We start from the raw sequence: 21,827 nt of genomic DNA, 5'->3' as shown, positions 1-21,827 counted from the left end.
TTTTGCAGTCAGCATACTCTGTCTTCTTGGAGAAAAACAGACAACTAGGTGACTTAGTGCTTCTTCAAATGTCTGACATTCTAGTTCAAATCTTCACTCTTTTCTAGTCTTTGTCCTTCTTTCTATCTGATGGTCGTGGCTGGTACTTTATAGAAATATACAGGTCATGTGCTGGACTCATTTATTTACTTTCTCTCACACTCCCTGAGCAAAAGTGCCCCACTTTTTACTTCTTTTTCCTCTTTAATAGCATTCATTCCATAATTACTTACTGGTACATATTTAATTACTAGTACATACGAGATGTACTAGAGGTATTTAGGATTCACCAGTGAACAAAGGTCCATCTAGTCAAAGCTATGGTTTTTCTGGTAGTCATGTATGGATGTGAGAGTTGGATTATAAAGAAAGCTGAGCACAGAATAATTGATGCTTTTGAACCGTGGTGTTGGAGAAGACTTTGATAGTCCCTTGGACTGCAAGGAGATCCAACCAGTCCATCCTAAAGGAAATCAGTCCTGAATATTCACTGGAGGCTGAAACTCCAGTTCTTTGGCCACCTGATGTGAAGAACTGACTCATTGGAAAAGACCCTGATGCTGGAAAAGATTGAAGGCAGGAGGAGAAGGGGATGACAGAGAATGAGATGGCTGGATGGCATCACTGACTCAATGACCGTGAGCTTGAGTAAACTCCAGGAGCTGGTGAGGGACAGGGAAGCCAGTGTGCTGCAGTCCATGCGGTTGCAAAGAGTCGGACATGACTGAGCGACTGAACTGAGTGAACAAAACAAAGATCATTGCTGTCATGGAGGGAGTGCTCTACTGCCCTCCCACCAAAGCAGGGGCTCATGCCCCCGCCCATCCTCAAGAATCTGCCTCCTCTACTTTCTACTTGATCTGTTGTTCACAACCTCCATCCCATTTGCTTATAAACACACTCGAATCTTTTCCTTTCTAGATGCAGGCCTTTGTAATACTTTTTCCTCACAATTGGAGCTTCTTGAACAATTAGATCCCACTAGTCACCTTTTTTTTTCTTTCCATTTCTCATTTCCTTCTCAGCCCAATGCAGTGTAGTTTCTGCCTCTACTATTAAGTGATCTGTTCTCTTTAAGATTGACAGGAATTTTGTAATCAAGTCGCATAGGTACTTTTCAGTCTTTCTTTGCCTGGTTTCTTTGCAGCATTTATTTTATTATTATTTTTTAATATAAATTTATTTATTTTAATTGGAGGCTAATTACTTTACAGTATTGTATCTTTGCAGCATTTAAAACCAACTGCCTACTGCCTTGAATTCCACCTATCATTCTTTTCCTCTGAACCTCTCCTTTTCTTTCTAGTCATGGATCAGTTTGTATATAGTAGGGATTTTCTGTTCTTTGAAAGTTTGAGAGCCTCATCTATGAAACCATGTAGACCTAGTCCTTATGTCTCTCCCAGAAGGAAATCATTGATTACCACTTAAGTTTCTTCTGTGAATATTAGATATATTAGTTTTATTTTTCTCTGTGTGGTATATGTGGCATTTGATTATAGTCTACAAATTTATCCACTTAGTCTGAGTTTTAAAATGTACTGACACATAGCTATTTATAAAATTTTATTTTTTAAATGTGTCATGTCTAATCTCTTCTTTTTAACTGTATGTCTTATTTATTTGCATTTTCTTTCCCCCAATTAGTCTTGCAGACTGTTTTGCCTTTCAAAGAAATAGTTTTTGTTTATTATTAGAATTTTCTATCTGTTGCTTATTCTTGCCCTGTCTGTATAATCTTCTTTCTTCTTTCTTTGGACTTACTTTTTCTTTCCCATCTTTATTAATATCAGTAGTTAGCTCCTCTGTTTTCAACCTACCTAATGTAGTTAAAATAAGTTTACTTCTGTAACTAATGCTATACCTATGTGTCATAAATTTTATATTATGTTTCAATTTTTTAATGATTCCCTTTTAGCATAATTAATAGTTTTTCCCCAGGTCATAGCTACCTAAGAACTTTTAAAAGCTATTCTTCTGATATAGATTTCTTTTGATATATAATTGACATACAGCATTATATTAGATTTTAGGTGAACATCTAATGATTCAGTATTTACATATACTGTGAAGTGATCACCTCAGTAAGTCTAGTTAGCATCCGTCACCACACATAATTATAGATTTTTTTTTTTCTTGTGTTGGGAACTTTTAAGATCTGTCTCTTGGAAGCCTTCAAATGTGCAGTAGAGTGTTATGAATGGTAGTCAGAGTTGCTGTGCTGCACGTTACATTCTCAGGACTTGTCTTCACATTAAAGTTTGTACTTTTCACCCTTTGCCATTTCACTCACTCTTCCCCCAGTCCCTCTGGCAGCCATCAATCTGTCTTCTGTATCTGTGGTCTTGGTTTGTTTTTGTTTTGAGATTCCACATATAAATGAGATCATACAGTATTAGTCTTTCTCTGTCTGACTTATTTCACTTAGCATAATGCCCTCCAAGTTCATCCATTTTGTTACAAATGACAATATTTCATTCTTTTTGTGGCTGAATAATACTCCATTGTCTATATACATATACATACCACATTTTCACCAGGGCTTCCCTGGTGGCTCAGATGGTAAAGAATCTGCCTGCAGTGCGGGAGACCTGGGTTCGATCCCTGGGTCAGGAAGATCCCCTAGAGAAGGAAATGGCAACCCACCCCAGTATCCTTGCCTGGAAAGTTCCATGGATGGAGGAGCCTGGCAGACTATAGTCCATGAGGTCTCAAAGAGTTGGATATGACTGAGCGACTTCACTTTCACCACATTTTCTTTATCCATTCATCAATTTTTAGGACACTTAAGCTGTTTTCATATCTTCAGTTCAGTTCAGTTGCTCAGTCATGTCCGACTCTTTGCGACCCCATGAATCACAGCACGCCAGGCCTCCCTGTCTATCACCAACTCCCAGAGTTCACTCAGACTCACGTCCATCGAGTCGGTGGTGCCATCCAGCCATCTCATCCTCTGTCGTCGCCTTTTCCTCCTGCCCCCAATTCCTCCCAGCATCAGAGTCTTTTCCAACGAGTCAGTTCTTCGCATGAGGTGGTCAAAGTACTGGAGTTTCAGCTTTAGCATCATTCCTTCCAAAGAAATCCCAGGGCTGATCTCCTTCGAATGGACTGGTTGGATCTCCTTGCAGTCCAAGGGACTCTCAAGAGTCTTCTCCAACACCACAGTTCAAAAGCATCAATTCTTCGGTGCTGAGCTTTCTTCACAGTCCAACTCTCACATCCATACATGACCACAGGAAAAACCATAGCCTTGACTAGACGGACCTCTGTTGGCAAAGTAATGTCTCTGCTTTTGAATATGCTATCTAGATTGGTCATAACTTTCCTTCCAAGGAGTCAGTGTCTTTTAATTTCATGGCTGCAGTCACCATCTGCAGTGATTTTGGAGCCCCCCAAAATAAAGTCAGCCACTGTTTCCACTGTTTCCCCATCTATTTGCCATGAAGTTATGGGACCGGATGCCATGATCTTCATTTTCTGAATGTCGAGCTTTAAGCCAACTTTTTCACTCTCCTCTTTCACTTTCATCAAGAGGCTTTTTAGTTCCTCTTCGCTTTCTGCCATAAGGGTGGTGTCATCTGCATATTTGAGGTTATTGATATTTCTCCCGGCAATCTTGATTCCAGCTTGTGCTTTTTCCAGCCCAGCATTTCTCATGATGTACTCTGCATTGAAGTTAAATAAGCGGGGTGACAATATACAGCCTTGATGTACTCTTTTTCCTATTTGGAACCAGTCTGTTCCATGTCCAGTTCTAACTGTTGCTTCCTGATCTGCATATAGGTTTCTCAAGAGGCGGGTCAGGTGGTCTGGTATGGCCATCTCTTTAAGAATTTTCCACAGTTTATTGTGATCCACACAGTCAGAGGCTTTGGCATAGTCAATAAAGCAGAAATAGATGTTTTTCTGGAACTCTCTTGCTTTTTCCATGATGTTTCATATCTTGGTTATTGTAAATAATGCAACAATGAATATGGGGATCCATATATCTTTTTGAATTAGGGTGTTTTGTTTCTTTGGATAAATACCTAGAAGTTGACTTGCTGGGTCATATGGTAGTTCTGTTTTTAATTTTTTGAGGAATCTCTGATCTATTTGCTAACACTTGTCATGTTGTCTTTAAACTTTTTTCCTTTATTTTTGTTTCCCATTTACTATTGAAAAAATTAGAATTTTCTTCTGCTTTAAGAGTGACATGTTTTCTTTTATCCTATGGGTGATTATTCCTAGCTTATTAACACCCAAGGCTGATCAGTATCTCTTTCTTCCTTCCCACATAGTTCATTCTAAATTCCATCCTGCTGCTTCCTTCTATTCCACCTACCACCATATTGAGAATACCTAAAGTACATCTTTAAGATTGCCTTAATTTGTGTGTTTTTTTTTCTTTTTGAGGGGGTGCATAATACCATGCAGCTTGCAGGGTCTTAGTTCCCTGACAGGGATTGAACCCAGGTCATGGCAGTGAAAGCACTGAGTCGTAACCACTGGACTGCCGTTCAATTCCCAACCTTAATGTTTTGGCTTGCTTTTATGGTCTTGGTTTTTGTATACATGATTCAAATTAGCTACAGTATTACATATCTTAATTTCCACATATCATGTAAAGTCATGCATTTATTCTTGTTTTAAGAAAGCATATGCATGTAGTAAAACTTTTGAGACTGTGTATGGCTGGAAATATTTTTTATTTCTTTTCCGCATTTAATAGCTTAGCTGAATATAAAAATCTAGATTCAAAGATTTTTTTCCTGCAGCACTTTGAAAATATTAATTTGCCTTCTTAAATCCAGTGATGATACATTGAGAATTAAAATGATATTAATCTGCTTCTTGTTTTGTTTTGGGGTTTTTTTTTTTTTTTTGAGGTATGTTCTTCCTTACTGGAAGTTTTTACTGTTGGGGGCGGGCAGGGCTTTGATGTTCCTAATTTCATGCCAAAAAATGTGAGCAGGTGTGTTTTTTTCTGTATCGTAATTGGAACCCCTTCATTTTGTGGTCTTGAGTTTTTTTTTTAAATTCTGGAAAATTCTCAGCCATTATTTCTTCAAAGATTTCCTTCATTTCTAATCCTTCAGATACTCCTTTTATGTAGGTATCAAGACTTCCAGTCTCTTCATTGCCTTGGTTTTTTCTTTTGTTTTGTTTGCATTTTTCATTACCATTTTATTTTGTTGTCAGTTCCTGCTTTATCCTTTGCTCATATATTCTTTGATCTTTATCTGACCTGACCTTTCAGATCACTGTTTTGTTTTTCAGTTGCATATATCCTACTATTTAACATATCTATTAAAGCACAGAGTAAAGGTTAAGAATAATTCTTTATGTGTTTCTTCAATTCCTTCACCTATAGAATGGAGGTATAATACCAACCCTGTAGAGTTGCTTTTGGGCATTAAGTGATTTAGTCCATGTAACAGGCTTAGAACAATGCCAAGTATATACAGTAAGTGATGGCTGCTATTATTTTTTCCCAAACAGTTGTGCTTTTTGTACATCATATTGCTAATTGGTGTTCTTTATAACTGCTTCTCCATGATTCATGTTACCAATAAAAGTCTGTTATCTTTTTTTAGGATATCTGCTTTGTTTAGTTAACATTCTTACTATTTCCTATCGTCTCTTATAGGTGCTTCAGTTTGTTGCCTTTAGTTTTTGTGGCTGCATTTTCCAAATGTCTAGTTACTTTTTTCTGTGATTACATATTTCTTTTGGTAGCGGGGTGGCGATTGGCTTCCTTGTATGTGAGTCTATAGACGTTGAGGGGCTAGAGGATGGACAAGGAGAGCTGATTTTTAAAAACTGAGAACAATGTAATATATTTATCTACCCAGTTATATGTATATAAAGCCCATCCGTCTTTGTTTCATATTAGAAGATTAATGAATCAAGACCTTAATTATAAGAAAACATTGCTTTGTAAAGCATCCCACATTATTAAACTTTAGATCAACATTATAGTAAGGTTCTTCTGTAGTATCAAAGAATTCATGTTGTGTCAGGTCACCTCCCTGTTAGTAAATTCAGATTCCCTTGATATCTTGCCCCTTGCATGAAGAGATTTATCTGACTAAATTGTTAGTTCTCTTAAAGCCAATTTCTATTTCACTGAAACATTCTAAGGATTTCAGTGTATGTTGCATGAATATCTTAGAATGCTGTGCTGTGCTTAGTTGCTCAGTCGTGTCTGACTCTTTGTGACGCCATGGACTGCTGCCCACCAGGCTCTTCTGTCCATAAGCATTCTCCAGGCAAGAATACTGGAGTGGGTTGCCATGCCCTTCTCCACGGGACCTTCCCTACCCAAGGATCAAAGCCAAGTCTCCCGCCTTGCAGGCGGATTTTTTACCAGCTGAGCTACCAGAGAAGCTCATATCTTAGAGTATCTTTTTATAATTACGAATTGTGGTAGAATGTATACAAGTGTATGACTAGAAATAAAACAAGTTGTGTTTATTATAAAATAGATCTAATCAGACAAATGAGAATTTCCGAAAAAAAAAAAAAAAAAGCCTTTACAGTTTCATCTTTGTGCTTACCCGTGTTCTAATTTTTGTATTTCTGTATTCATCGAAGAGGCACAGTAATCAAAAGGGATTACTTCCAGAGCCAAATCCAGTGCAAATCATGAAAAGTTTAAACAACCCTGCCATGTTGCAAATTCTTCTACAACCCCAGCTCTGCGGGCGGACTGTTAAACCAGGTAAGCATCACGTGTACTAATGACATGTAGAATATTGGCATGAGGTTAATTGTACTGTTTTGCATGAAAAACACGTTTAAATAAGTCCACAGTATTTATTTTTTCTAGAATTTATCGATGAATTTTAATTAATGTTCTGAGGTGAAAATATGTTTTGACTCTTTTTGGTAGGCACAAATTGCGTATGGATTTCCTGATTTTTTTAAAACTAAGTATTAAATATTAAACCTTCAAGTGTAGTTACTGGTTGCCATGAATTTCTAAACCAGGTTTCACATGGTTTAATAAGGTAATATTTGACATACTACATTGTTACAGCTCATTTTAGCAAAGGATATCATACTTTTCTATGTAATATTTTTGGCAGAATTACTTTGTTGGAAAGTGCTAAAGATCAGTTTCCTCTCTGCTGTTATCTTTTTTTTTTCGTTGTGAAATTGTTTTACTTTGTTGAAAATGATGAAAACAATATCATTTTCTTGAATTGTAGAAATTGTTATAATTTTAGCATGCATTAAATATCTGTCTATTTAGTATTCATTGGAGGAGTTTGTCTTTTGAAATGCATAGCTGTACATACACAAAATGTATACTTTATCATTAGGAAGTGAATGCCTAAACATTAAGCTTTAGATTACAAATGTTTAGATTAAATGTATTTATTCTGTTTCAGCTCCAACTGGTCTAACGCCAACTAGCATACTACAGTTCTATTGTAGCACTAACTGCCTAGAGTTAGCACGGATGCTATGAGTGAGGGCTTAAGTCCCCAACAGGTCTGCCCCTACTTCATACACTAGCCACACAACAGAGGTCTCCAGGCCTGTTCTGGCTAACTCGCTTCAATTTTGGGAGTTCCTGTGTTCAATAATGTGTTCAGTTCGTTCAGTTGCTCAGTCGTGTCCAATTCTTTGCAACCCCATGAATTGCAGCATGCCAGGCTTCCCTGTCCATCACCATCTCCTAGAGCTTGCCCAAATTTATGTCCATCGAGTTGGTGATGCTATCCAACTATTTCATCCTCTGTCGTCGTCTTCTCCTCCTGCCTTCAATCTTTCCCAGCATCAGGATCTTCTCCACTGAGTCTATAGACTCCCATAGCTTAGGAGAGCACTGTACTTACGATTACAGTTTTGTTACAAAGGATGTAACTCAGAAACAGCATAATCAAGAGACTTAGGGCTGTGGCTCGTAGGTCCTAACTGCAGAGCTTTTATGTTCTTTCCCTGTAGGATCAGAGCACATTTGCCTCCCAGCACACCAGTGTATTAATTAACCAGAGATCTCTACTGAACTAGCTTCAGTGTCTAGAGGTTTTATGGGGGTTTTATATGTAGGCCTGACTGGCCATGTTATTGAACTCTTATCTGCAGTTCTCTTCCTCTTCCTGGAGGTCAGGAGGCTAGGCTAATACTTATCTTGGAGAGACAGCAGTGAGCAGTCCTGAAGAGAGATCTTAGTTCCCTGCTCAGGAATTGAACCTAGGAAACCTAAATGAAAACCAGGAATCCTAGCCACCAGGCCACCAGGAGCTAAGTGCTAGAGGCAAAATGTCCCTGTCTCTTTCCCCCATTTGAAAGCAAGAATGTTTCAAGGAGGCAAAAACTATTAAAAACAGGTATAAAGTTTATTATTAGAGTCACAGCACAATGTATGGGAGAGCACATGGAGAAATAGTGTATTTAAGACAGAAACAAGGCAGAAATACACATCCAATGAGGAGTGCAGTGAAGACATTTAAATCACATAGAACATTGTTTCCCGGTCTTTGTTTACATCTGGCCAATTATTGTTATTTTTTTAATTAATTAATTTATTTTAATTGGAGGCTAATTACTTTATAATATTGTAGTGGTTTTTGCCATACATTGACATGAATCAGCCATGAGTGTACATGTGTTCCCCATCCTGAGCCCCCTGCCACCTCTTTCCCCATCCCATCCCTCAGGGTCATCCCAGTGCACCAGCACTGAGCACCCTGTCTCATGCATCGAACCTGGACTGGCGATCTGTTTCACATATGATAATATACATGTTTCAATGCTATTCTCTCGAATCATCCCACCCTCGCCTTCTCCCGCAGAGTCCAAAAGACTGTTCTTTACATCTGTGTCTCTTGCTGTCTTACAAATAGGGTCATTGTTACCATCTTTCTAAATTCCATATATATGCGTTAGTATACTGTATTGGTGTTTTTCTTTCTGGCTTACTTCCCTCTGTATAATAGGCTCCAGTTTCATCCACCTCATTAGAACTGATTCAAATGCATTCTTTTTAATGGGTGAGAAATATTTCATTGTGGATATATACCACAGCTTTCTTATCCATTTGTCTGCCAGTGGACATCTAGGTTGCTTCCATGTCCTGGCTGTTGTAAACAGTGCTGCGATGAACATTGGGGTACACGTGTCTCTTTCCCTTCTGGTTTCCTCAGTGTGTATGCCCAGCAGTGGGATTGCTGGGTCATATGGCAGTTCTAGTTGCAGTTTTTTAAGGAATCTCCACACTGTTCTCCATAGTGGCTGTACTAGTTTGCATTCCCACCAACAGTGTAAGAGGGTTCCCTTTTCTCCACACCCTCTCCAGCATTGTTTGTAGACTTTTGGATCACAGCCATTCTGGCTGGCGTGAAATGGTACCTCATAGTGGTTTTGATTTGCATTTCTCTGATAATGAGTGATGTTGAGCATCTTTTCATGTGTTTGTTAGCCATCTGTATGTCTTCTTTGGAGAAATGTCTGTTTAGTTCTTTGGTCCCTTTGTGATTGGGCCATTTATTTTTCTGAAATTGAGCTACAGGAGCTGCTTGTATAGTTTTGAGATTAATTCTTTGTCAGTTGCTTCGTTTGCTGTTATTTTCTCCCATTCTGAAGGCTGTCTTTTCACCTTGCTTAGAGTTTCCTTTGTGCAAAAGCTTTTAATTTTAATTAGGTCCCATTTGTTTATTTTTGCTTTTATTTTCATTACTCTTGGAGGTGGGTCATACAGGATCTTGCTGTGATTTATGTCAGAGAGTGTTTTGTCTGTTTTCCTCTAGGAGTTTTATAGTTTCTGGTCTTACGTTTAGATCTTTAATCCATTTTGAGTTTATTTTTGTGTATGGTGTTAGAAAGTGTTCTAGTTTCATTCTTTTAAAGTGGTTAAAAAAGAAAACTACAGGCCAATATCACTGATGAACATAGATGCAAAAATCCTTAACAAAATTCTAGCACTCAGAATCCAACAACACATTAAAAAGATCATACACCATGACCAAGTGGGCTTTATCCCAGGGATGCAAGGATTCTTCAATATCCGCAAATCAATCAATGTAATACACCACATTAACAAATTGAAAAATAAAAACCATATGATTATCTCAATAGATGCAGAGAAAGCCTTTGACAAAATTCAACATCCATTTATGATAAAAACTCTCCAGAAAGCAGGAATAGAAGGAACATAACTCAACATAATAAAAGCTATATATGACAAACCCACAGCAAACATTATCCTCAATGGTGAAAAATTGAAAGCATTTCCTCTAAAATCAGGAACAAGACAAGGGTGCCCACTTTCACCATTACTATTCAACATAGTTTTGGAAGTTTTGGCCACAGCAATCAGAGCAGAAAAAGAAATAAAAGGAATCCAAATTGGAAAAGAAGAAGTAAAGCTCTCACTATTTGCAGATGACATGATCCTCTACATAGAAAACCCTAAAGACTCCACCAGAAAATTACTAGAACTAATCAATGACTATAGTAAAGTTGCAGGATATAAAATCAACACACAGAAATCCCTTGCATTCCTATACACTACTAATGAGAAAACAGAAAGAGAAATTAAGGAAACAATTCCATTCACCATTGCAACGGAAAGAATAAAATACTTAGGAATATATCTACCTAAAGAAACTAAAGACCTATATATAGAAAACTATAAAACACTGGTGAAAAATCAAAGAGGACACTAACAGATGGAGAAATATACCATGTTCATGGATTGGAAGAATCAATATAGTGAAAATGAGTATACTACCCAAAGCAATTTATAGATTCAGTGCAATCCCTATCAAGCTACCAACAGTATTCTTCACAGAGCTAGAACAAATAATTTCACAATTTGTATGGAAATACAAAAAACCTTGAATAGCCAAAGCGATCTTGAGAAAGAAGAATGGAACTGGAGGAATCAACCTGCCTGACTTCAGGCTCTACTACAAAGCCACAGTTATCAAGACAGTATGGTACTGGCACAAAGACAGAAATATAGATCAATGGAACAAAATAGAAAGCTCAGAGATAAATCCACGCACATATGGACACCTTATCTTTGACAAAGGAGGCAAGAATATACAATGGATTAAAGACAATCTCTTTAGCAAGTGGTGCTGGGATATCTGGTCAACCACTTGTAGAAGAATGAAACTAGAACACTTTCTAACACCATACACAAAAATAAACTCAAAATGGATTAAAGATCTCAACGTAAGACCAGAAACTATAAAACTCCTAGAGGAGAACATAGGCAAAACACTCTCTGACATACATCACAGCAGAATCCTCTATGACCCACCTCCCAGAATATTGGAAATAAAAGCAAAAATAAACAAATGGGACCTAATTAAAATTAAAAGCTTCTGCACATCAAAGGAAACTATTAGCAAGGTGAAAAGACAGCCTTCAGAATGGGAGAAGATAATAGCAAATGAAGCAACTGACAAACAACTAATCTCGAGAATATACAAGCAACTCCTACAGCTCAATTCCAGAAAAATAAATGACCCAATCAAAAAATGGGCCAAAGAACTAAATAGACATTTCTCCAAAGAAGACATACAGATGGCTAACAAACACATGAAAAGATGCTCAACATCACTCATTATCAGAGAAATGCAAATCAAAACCACTATGAGGTACCATTTCACACCAGTCAGAATGGCTGCGATCCAAAAGTCTACAAGTAATAAATGCTGGAGAGGGTGTGGAGAAAAGGGAACCCTCTTACACTGTTGGTGGGAATGCAAACTAGTACAGCCACTATGGAGAACAGTGTGGAGATTCCTTAAAAAACTGGAAATAGAACTGCCTTATGATCCAGCAATCCCACTGCTGTGCATACACACTGAGGAAACCAGAAGGGAAAGAGACACGTGTACCCCAATGTTCATTGCAGCACTGTTTATAATAGCCAGGACATGGAAGCAACCTAGATGTCCATCAGCAGATGACTGGATAAGAAAGCTGTGGTACATATACACAATGGAGTATTACTCAGCCATTAAAAAGAATACATTTGAATCAGTTCTAATGAGGTGGATGAAACTGGAGCCTATTATACAGAGGGAAGTAAGCCAGAAAGAAAAACACCAATACAGTATACTAACGCATATATATGGAATTTAGAAAAATGGTAACAATAACCCTGTGTACGAGACAGCAGAAGAGACACTGATGTATAGAACAGTCTTATGGACTCTGTGGGAGAGGGAGAGGGTGGGAACATTTGGGAGAATGGCATTGAAACATGTAAAATATCATGTATGAAACGAGTTGCCAGTCCAGGTTTGATGCATGATACTGGATGCTTGGGGCTGGTGCACTGGGACGACCCAGAGGGATGGTATGGGGAGGGAGGAGGGAGGAGGGTTCAGGATGGGGAACACATGTATACCTGTGGTGGATTCATTTTGATATTTGGCAAAACTAATACAATTATGTAAAATTTAAAAATAAAATAAAATAAAAAAAAGAAAAACAACAACAACAACAAAAAATAAAGTGGTTGACCAGGTTTTCCCAGCACCATTTGTTAAAGGGATTGTCTTTTCTCCATTGTATATTCTTGCCTCTTTTGTCAAAGATAAGGTATCCATAGGTGCGTGGATTTATCTCTGGGCTTTCTATTTTGTTCCATTGATCTTATTTCTGTCTTTGTGCCAGTACCATACTGTCTTGATGAGTATAGCTTTGTAGAATAGTCTGAAGTCAGGCAGGTTGATTCCTCCAGTTCATTCTTCTTAAGATTGCTTTGGCTATTCGAGGTTTACATTTGGCCAATTATCTTGTTTCTTTCTTTACACCCGACTGATCCTTGGACCCTCCCCCAGATGTGTGAGCACCTTTTTGATAAGATGGATCCTACCACAGAGGCCTATGGGTACATGTCCACAGTTATTATGGGGTGATGCCCTCTCCCTTTTTGACCCCCTAAGAAGCCTTCCTGCACACATGCAGACAGGGAGGTCTTCCTTGACCTCAGGCACCTTATCTCTTTGCTTTAGCAGAATTCAGCTTGTGCCACTAGCTTTGTCCTTGGAGTGTCTGGGTAAGAACAAGGCTTGAATTTTACTCTACTTGACAAACATCAGCTGCCCACCTACAGGCCCATCTATCTTCTACCTCAGTATCACATGGCTCAAAGCCCCCATTCAATAATCACATGTTAGGTCTTTCAGGTATGACCAGTCCCCATTCTGAAGCCATGTAGGGGCCTACCCTGAGTCACCTCATTCATTAGCATAACAAAAACACTCCTATCCACTGGGCAAGTTCCAGGGGTTTGAGTTTCCCCTCTAGGAACCAAAGACAAAGACCAGTTAAATTTATTATTATACCAACAATGTTCATATTAAGTACTTAATATAATCATCAATTATTATTGTGTAAGAAGTATCTTCAGAGGTGTCCAGCTCAGCCTATTATGCAGTCAATTATCCCTCCTACAATTCTTTTTTTTTTTTTCAGAATTAGATGAAACTTTCAGTTCAGTCGCATAATCATGTCTGACTCTTTGCGACCCCATGGACTGCAGCATGCCAGTCTTCCCTGTCCATCACCAACTTCTGGAGTCCAACCAAACCCATGTCCATTGTGTCGGTGATGCCATCCAACCATCTCATCCTCTGTCATCCCTTTCTCCTCCTGCCCTCAATCTTTCCCAGCATCAGGGTCTTTTCAAATGAGTCAGCTCTTTGCATCAGGTGGCCAAAATATTGGAGTTTCAGCTTCAACATCAGTCCTTCCAATGAACACCCAGGACTGATCTCCTTTAAAATGGACTGATTGGATCTCCCTGCAGTCCAAGGGACTCTCAAAAGTCTTCACCAACACCACAGTTCAAAAGCATCAATTCTTCAGCACTGAGCTTTCTTTATAGTCCAACTGTCACATCTGTACATGACTACTGGAAAAACCATAGCTTTGGCTAGATGGACATTTGTTCGCAGAGTAATGTATCTGCTTTTTAATATGGTGTCTTGGACTGCAAGGAGATCCAACTAGTCCATCCTAATGGAAATCAGTCCTCAATATTCATTGGAAGGACTGATGCTGAGGCTGAAACTCCAATTCTTTGGCCACCTGATGTGAAGAACTGACTCATTGGAAAAGACCCTGATGCTGGGAAAGATTGAATGCAGGAGGAGAAGGGGACGACAGAGGATGAGATGGTTGGATGGCATCACCAACTCAATGGACATGAGTTTGAGTAATCTCCAGGAGTTGGTGATGGACAGGGAGGCCTGGTATGCTGCATTCCATGGGGCCACAAAGAGTTGGACACGACTGAGCAACTGAACTGACGTACTCCTTTCCTGATTTGGAACCAGTTGTTGTTCCATGTCCAGTTCTAACTGTTGCTTCCTGACCTGCATACAGATTTCTCAGGAGGCAGGTCAGGTTGTCTGGTATTCCCATCTCTTGAAGAATTTTCCACAGTTTGTGGTGATCTACAGTCAAAGGCTTAGGCAGAAGTAGATGTATAGTCAATAAGGCAGAAGTATATGTTTTTCTGGAACTCTCTTGCTTTTTCAATGATCCAACAGATGTTGGCAGTTTGATCTCTGGTTCCTCTGCTGTTTCTAAATCTAGCTTGAACATCTGGAAGTTCATGGTTCATGTACTGTTGAAGCCTGGCTTGGAGAATTTTCAGCATTACTTTACTAGCATGTAAGATGAGTGCAATTGTGTGGTAGTTTGAGCATTCTTTGGCATTGCCTTTCTTTGGGATTAGAATGAAAACTGACCTTTTCCAGTCCTGTGGCCACTGCTGAGTTTTCCACATTTGCTGACATATTGAGTGCAGCACTTCCACAGCATCATCTTTTAGGATTTGAAATAGCTCAACTGGAATTCCATCACTTCCACTAACTTTGTTCATATGACTTCACATTCCAGGATGTCTGGCTCTAGGTGAGTGATTACGCCATTGTAATTATCTGGGTCGTGAAGATCTTTTTTGTATAGTTCTTCTGTGTATTCTTGCCCCCTCTTCTTAATATCTTCTGCTTCTGTTAGGGCCATACCATTTCTGTCCTTTATTGTGCCCATCTTTGCATGAAACGTTCCCTTGGTGTCTCAGATTTTCTTGAGATCTCTAGTCTTTCCCATTCTGTTGTTTTCCTCTATTTCTTTGCATTGATCACTGAGGAAGGCTTTCTTATCTCTCCTTGCTATCAAATGGGTATATCTTTCCTTTTCTCCTTTGACTTTCACTTCTCTTCTTTTCTCAGCTGTTTGTAAGGCCTCCTTGGACAACCATTTTGCCTTTTTTCATTTCTTTTTCTTGGGTATAGTCTTGATACCTGTCTCCTGTACAATGGCACGAACCTTTGTCCATAGTTCATCAGGCACTCTGTCTATCAGATCTAACCCCTTGAATCTGTTTCTCACTTCCACTGTATAATCGTAAGGGATTTGATTTAGGTCATACCTGAATGGTCTAGTGGTTTTCCCTGCTTTCTTCAATTGAAGTCTGAATTTGGCAATAAGGGGTTCATGATCTGAGCCATAGTCAGCTCCCAGTCTTGTTTTTGCTGACTGTATAGAGCTTCTCCATCTGTGACTGCAAAGAATATAATCCACCTGACTTCGGTATTGACCATCTGGTGATGTCCATGTGTAGAGTCCTTGTGTTGTTGGAAGATGTTGTTTGCTATGACCAGTGTGTTCTCTTAGCAAAACTCTGTTAACCTTTGCCCTGCTTCATTCCGTACTCCAAGGCCAAATTTGCCTGTTACTCCAGGTGTTTCTTGACTTCCTACTTTTGCATTGCAGTCCCCTGTAATGAAAATTACATCTTTTTTGGGTATTAGTTCTAGAAGTCTTGTAGGTTTTTATAAAACCATTAAACTTCAGCTTTTTCAGCATTACTTGTTGGGGTATAAACTTGGATTACTGTGATATTGAATGGTTTGCCTTGATCAGGATAGAACCTGGACCCTCTGCATTGGGAGTAGAGTCTTAACCACTGCGTCACCAGGGAAGTTCCCCACCTGTTTTCTAATGTGTTTTCTGCCCAATTTACATCCTCACCATCAGTGTCCAAGGCTGTAGTTCACTCAGTGTCCTCACCAACATTTGACATACTGACCCTTTAATTTTAGCCTTTCTGTTTGGTTTATATCTTATTGTGGTTCTAATTTGAATATCCCTTTTGACAAATGGTTTTGAACATCTTTTAATGTACTAATTTATCATCTTTATATCTCCTTAGTTAATATATCTTTTGAAATATTTTCTACATTTTTTTGTTTATTTATTTTAAATTTACATTTATTTTAATTGGAGGCTAATTACTTTACAATATTGTATTGGTTTTGCCATACATCAACATGAATCCACCACAGGTGTACACGTGGTCCAGCTGTTGATCTTCTTAAGTTGTTAGGGTTCTTTATTCTAGATACAAGTCCTTTATTGGATATATTTGGGTTTGCAGCCACTCTGTAGGCTATCCTTTTATATTCTTAATATCTTTTGAAGAAGAAAATTGCTTATTTTGACAATGTCCTGTTTATTATTTTTTTATTTTCTAATTCATATTTCTTATGTCATGTTTAAAAAATCTTTGCCAAATTCGAGATAACAAAAATGTCCTCCTGTGTTTTCTTCAAGAAGTTTTATAATTTTACCTCTTAAGTTTAGGTTTATAAATGATTTCAAGTTAATTGTTATTTACAATATGAGGTAAAGGTCCAGGTTAATATTTTTTTGCAGTTGTTCTAGCATAATTTGTTAAAAAAGATTATCCTTTTTCATTGAATTTCTTGACACTTTTTTCAAAAATCTGTCAAAAATCTGTCTCTGGACTCCCTATTCTGTTCCATTGATCTAAATGTCTGTATTTATACCAATACTGCATTGTCTTGATAGTTTTATAGTAAGTCCTGAAAACAGTAAGTGTAAGTGCTCCAACTCTATTCTTTTTCTGTTTGTTTTGTCCATCCTGGGTCCTTTGTGTGTGCATATAAATTTTAGAATCAGCTGTCAATTTCTGTGAAAAATGTCTGCTGGGAATTTGGAATTGTGTTGAATCTGTATGCTGATTTGTGCAGAATTGACAACAATTTGCCATAAATATATTTCTCCGTTTATTTAGGTCTTCTTTTGTTTTATCAACAATGTTTTGTAGTTTTCAAGGTGTAAATCTGACACACGTTTTTTCAGATTTATCCTTAGCGTTTCATATTCCTTGATACTATTTTTTATTGTAATTTTGAGGCAGACGTCACATAACATGAAATTAATCATTTTAAAGCCAATAGTTCAGTGACATTTGGTACATTCACAGTGTTTTGTAATCACAAACTCTGCTTAACTTTAGAAACATTTTCATGACCTCAAAATAAAATCTGTACCCATTAAACAGTTACTGCCCTATTTTCCCTCTGCCTAGGTCCTGGCAACAGCCCATGTGCTTTCTGTCTTTTGTTTATTCTGGATGTTTCATATAAACAGAAGTCACTGTGTGTCTGGCTTCTTTCACTTAGCATGGTGTTTTTGAGTGCTGTAATACATGTATGAGTTCTTCATTCCTTTTGTGGCTGAATGATACTCCATTGTATGCATATGTCACAGTTTGTTTATTCATTCATCACTGATGGACAGTTTGAGTTGTTTTCACCTTTTGACTATTATGAAGAGTGTTGTCTATGAATGCTCATGTACAAGCATTTGAGCATCTGTTTTCAGTTCTTTTGAGGTTATATACCTAGAGCGGGACTTGGTGGATCATGTGCTTATTCTCTGTTTAACTTGTTGAGTACCTGCAAGCTGTCTCCACAGTGGCTGCACCATTTTACACTTCCAAAGCAGTGTACGAGGGTTCCAATTTCTCCATATCTTCATAGACTCTTGTTACTTTCTGCTTTTATTATTTTAGCCATCCAAATAGGAATAAACTGGCAACTCATCATAGTTTTGATCTGAGTTTTCCTAATGACTATGTTGAGCATCTTTTCTTGTGCATATTGTCTGTTTTTATGTCGTCTTTGGAGAAATGCTTAATCGAGTTCTTTGCCTGTTTTTAAACAGAGTTGTGTTTCTTTTTGTTGCTGTATTCTTTATACATTCTTGATACTATTTTAAATAGTTTTACTTTCTAAATTTTTATTTCCTGTTGCTTGTTGCTAGCATATACAAGTACAGCTGATTTTGTATATTTATCTTGTATCATGCAGACTTGCTTTTTATCTCTAGCAGATTTTGCCCTTAGGATTTTCTGTATAGACTATCATGTCATCTACAAGAAGTTTTACTTCTTCCTTTACAGTATATATACCTTTTATTTTTCTTGCTTTACTGCAGTAGATAGAAATCTCCGGAAAATTTTTGCATTGAACTTTTGAGAGTGGACATCCTTGCCTTCTTCCTGACCTTACAGAGAAAGCATTCATTCTTTTATTATTAAGCATTATCTTAGCTATATTTTTTAATTTACAGATTTTTTTTCCAAGATGGGAACTTATTCCTATATTGCTGAGAAATTTTGTCATAATAATTTCTGGAATTTATCTACTGCTTTTCTCCATTTGTTGATATCATCAGTGTGGCTTTCTTATTTTTGGTCTGTTATCAGGATGAATTATGCACACTCAGTTGCTCAGTTTTGTCTGACTCTTTGCGACCCCATGGACAGGTCAAACCCTACCCAGGCTTGATTCCTGGGTCGGGAAGATCCCCTGGAGAAGGAAATGGCAACCCACTCCAGTATTTTGTCTGGGAAATCCCATGGATAGAGGAGCCTGGTGGGCTACAGTTCATGGGGTTGAAGAGTTTGACATGATTGAACAACTAAAGAGCAACAGCATGCTATCAATTATTGAGGGGAGAAGAGGCTGAATGGGAGACCTAGCCAAGATCTAAGGGTAAAGGCAGCTAGATGTGAGACTGTGAACATTTTCAGAACATTTTAATTCTAGTTGTTACTGTTTTAAATTGGGAAATACTGTATTCACTAAAAGCTGTGAAAAAATTTTTAATGTTTTTTAACAAAATGCAGTGACTGGAAAATGAGAGGAGGAGGTATTGAAACCTCTTATCATAACTGTGGATTTGTCTCCTTTTCCTTTCAGTTTTAGAAATTGTTGCTTTATATATTTTGAAGCTTTGTTAGGTGCACAGACATGATTGTTGCATCCCCTTGATCTCTTTCTATTTATGAAATGATCATCATTATCCCTCTTTTCTAATAAACAGTATTTTCCTTCATTAGCAACTTACTCTGATGATCTTAATTTTCCCATCACCTATCAGGAAACTGGTTTATTCCAAAGAAAGTACTTTCTAATGGTCAGTTTTCCAAAGATGTAATGATCTGCCTCAATAAGTAACAAAAATTTGAAACAAGGTTTTTAAATCATAGAGTGAATTTGTAGTGATATTATATATAAATTTCAAATATGTTTCATCATTGGATTACATGCTTTTTGAAGTACTTTCTAAGCTTGACCTTCTGTAATTCTAATTAATTGTATATTATGACTACTTATATCTAATAATTAGATGAAATTGCTTCATATATTTTTTATCTCATGAGTCTTTTTGTCTGTATATTGTCTATTCTTAACAAGTCTCTTCTGATACGTACTCTGGTCTTTGTACTCTTAGACAATCTTGATAAAAAGCATGCTTATCATTTATTTATCAACTATGTACAGTATTGTTTCTTTTTTGTTATGAAGTGTTGTTTAACTGTACCTATTAATATAATGTGTTCTCTCCTCAACTGGATTATAAGCTTTAACAACAGGATTGTATATTTTCCTTCCCCTCCCATCCTGACCCTCTGCCAAAATACTCAAAAAAACTGACAGAAACACTGAGCAGATAACATGGGTTTAATTAGTATTCTATTTATTAAAAGATATAATTAGTTTTCTTGCACTAAGTGCTAAAGAGAAAGACTAGGTTTGGTGTTTTGCCGTTGAGACAGAAGGTATTGGAATTTTAAATTCTAGAGTTGAAAGACAAGGAAGGACACCTGTCACTTTTTGTACAATGGCAAGATGAGTATATCATTGAACTTCCAGTGAATATGTTGAGTGTGTTAAGTAATATTCATCTACCCTTTTTGGAGTTTATTTTTAATTCCATATATGTATATCATAAAGATAAATTTTTGCTTTTATTTTCTTAAAGCAGTTCTTGGAACACCTCACAGCTTGCCGCATCTGATGAATCCATCCATCTCCCCTGCATTTTTACACTTGAATAAAGCACATCAGGTATATAAATAGCATTGAGTATTGAAACATAAAAAATTAGGAATGAATATTTTCTTTGTTCTTAACACTTAAAGTTCTCAAGGAATTAAATGAGTATTTTGTTTTTAAATAAAGTTCTTAGTAATAAATGTACCTACATAAAAACAGAACTTAATAAGGTAATCAAAGCAGCATAGCTTATATATTTATTGATTCCTATTTGTAGGACATTAAGAAGTAAAGAGGTATATTTTGTGGTATATTTTTCTAGAAATAAATCAGTAGCTCAAAGCAAGTCTTATATGGTTTTGACCCAAAAACTTACAGAAAGAAAAATAAATGAACAATAGCTCTATTCTTAAAACTTAATCAGTGTTATGCATGAGACAGGGTGCTCAAGGCTGGTGCACTGGGATGACCCTGAAGGATGGTATGAGGAGGGAAGGGGGAGGGGGGTTCAGGATGGGGAACACATGTACACCCATGACTGATTCATGTCAGCGTATGGCAAAGACCACTACAATATTGTAAAGTAATTAGCCTCCAATTAAAATAAATAAATTAATTTTAAAAATCAATGTTATAAAGATAATTTATATATGAGTGAAAAATATCTTTCTTACCTTTTTCAGATAAGTATTTTAAATATGTTTGTGTACATAAATATCCATAATATTGGAGATAAATATTACCTACTAATTTCAGGTGCTATTTAAGGCTATATCCATATAGAAGCATAATTACAAATCAAACCTAATATTAATATGAAATAGATGGTTGTTGTAGGTTGAGTAAATGAATGTCTGTTCCTAAACCCAACTTTTTTTAAATTTATTTTTTTAATTGAAGGATAATTGCTTTACAGAATTTTGTGGTTTTCTGTCATATGTTAACAGGAATCAGCCATAGGTACACTCATGTCCCCTCCCTCCTGAACCTCCCTCCCTTCTGCCTCCCCATCCCACCCTCTAGGTTGTCACAGATCCCCTGTTTGAGTTCCCTGAGTCATACAGCAAATTCCCATTGGCTATCTATTTTACAAATGGTATTGTAAGTTTCCATGTTACTCTCTCCATACATCTTACCCTCTCCCTCCTCCCCTCCCCCCCAGGTCCATAGGTCTGTTCTCTATATCTGTTTCTCCATTGCTGCCCTCCAAATAAATTAATCAATACCATCTTTTTAGATTACATATTTAGGCATCAGTATCCAATATTTATATTTCTGTTTCTGACTTAGTTCACTCTGTATAATAGCCCCTAGGTTTGTCCACCTCATCAGAACTGACTCAAAGGTGTTCCTTTTTATGGCTGAGCAGTATCCCATTTTTATATATATATATATATATATATATATATATATATATATATATAGCACAGTTTCTTTATGTATTCATCTGTCAATGGACATCTAGGTTGCATCCATGTTCTAGTTATTATAAATAGTGCTGCAATCAACACTGGGATACATGTGTCTTTTTCAATTTTGGTTTCCTCAGGGTATATGTCTAGGAGTGATCTGGATTGTTGAATCATATGGTGGCTAAACCCAACTTTTTAAGGGAAAGGCCTATTATGTATTTTTCATTCTTAGAATCTAACATAGGACCTTATGCAT

General features: G+C 37.3%; 1 protein-coding gene across 3 annotated transcripts in view; it reads left to right on the top strand.

The window, feature by feature from the left end:
- Positions 1–21,827, top strand: part of RAVER2 (ribonucleoprotein, PTB binding 2) — a 136,616-nt gene that overhangs the window by 51,181 nt on the left and 63,608 nt on the right. For all 3 annotated transcript variants that reach the window (XM_055585588.1, XM_055585587.1, XM_055585589.1), the window contains exons 5-6: positions 6,616–6,742; positions 20,146–20,231. In XM_055585588.1, the coding sequence (XP_055441563.1) occupies positions 6,616–6,742; positions 20,146–20,231 (213 nt within the window). The remainder of the gene's footprint in view (positions 1–6,615; positions 6,743–20,145; positions 20,232–21,827) is intronic.

The sequence above is a fragment of the Bubalus kerabau genome, chromosome 6 (assembly GCF_029407905.1).
Source record: "Bubalus kerabau isolate K-KA32 ecotype Philippines breed swamp buffalo chromosome 6, PCC_UOA_SB_1v2, whole genome shotgun sequence".
Classification (NCBI taxonomy): domain Eukaryota; kingdom Metazoa; phylum Chordata; class Mammalia; order Artiodactyla; family Bovidae; genus Bubalus; species Bubalus kerabau.
This window is presented reverse-complemented; position numbering and strand designations above follow the sequence as displayed.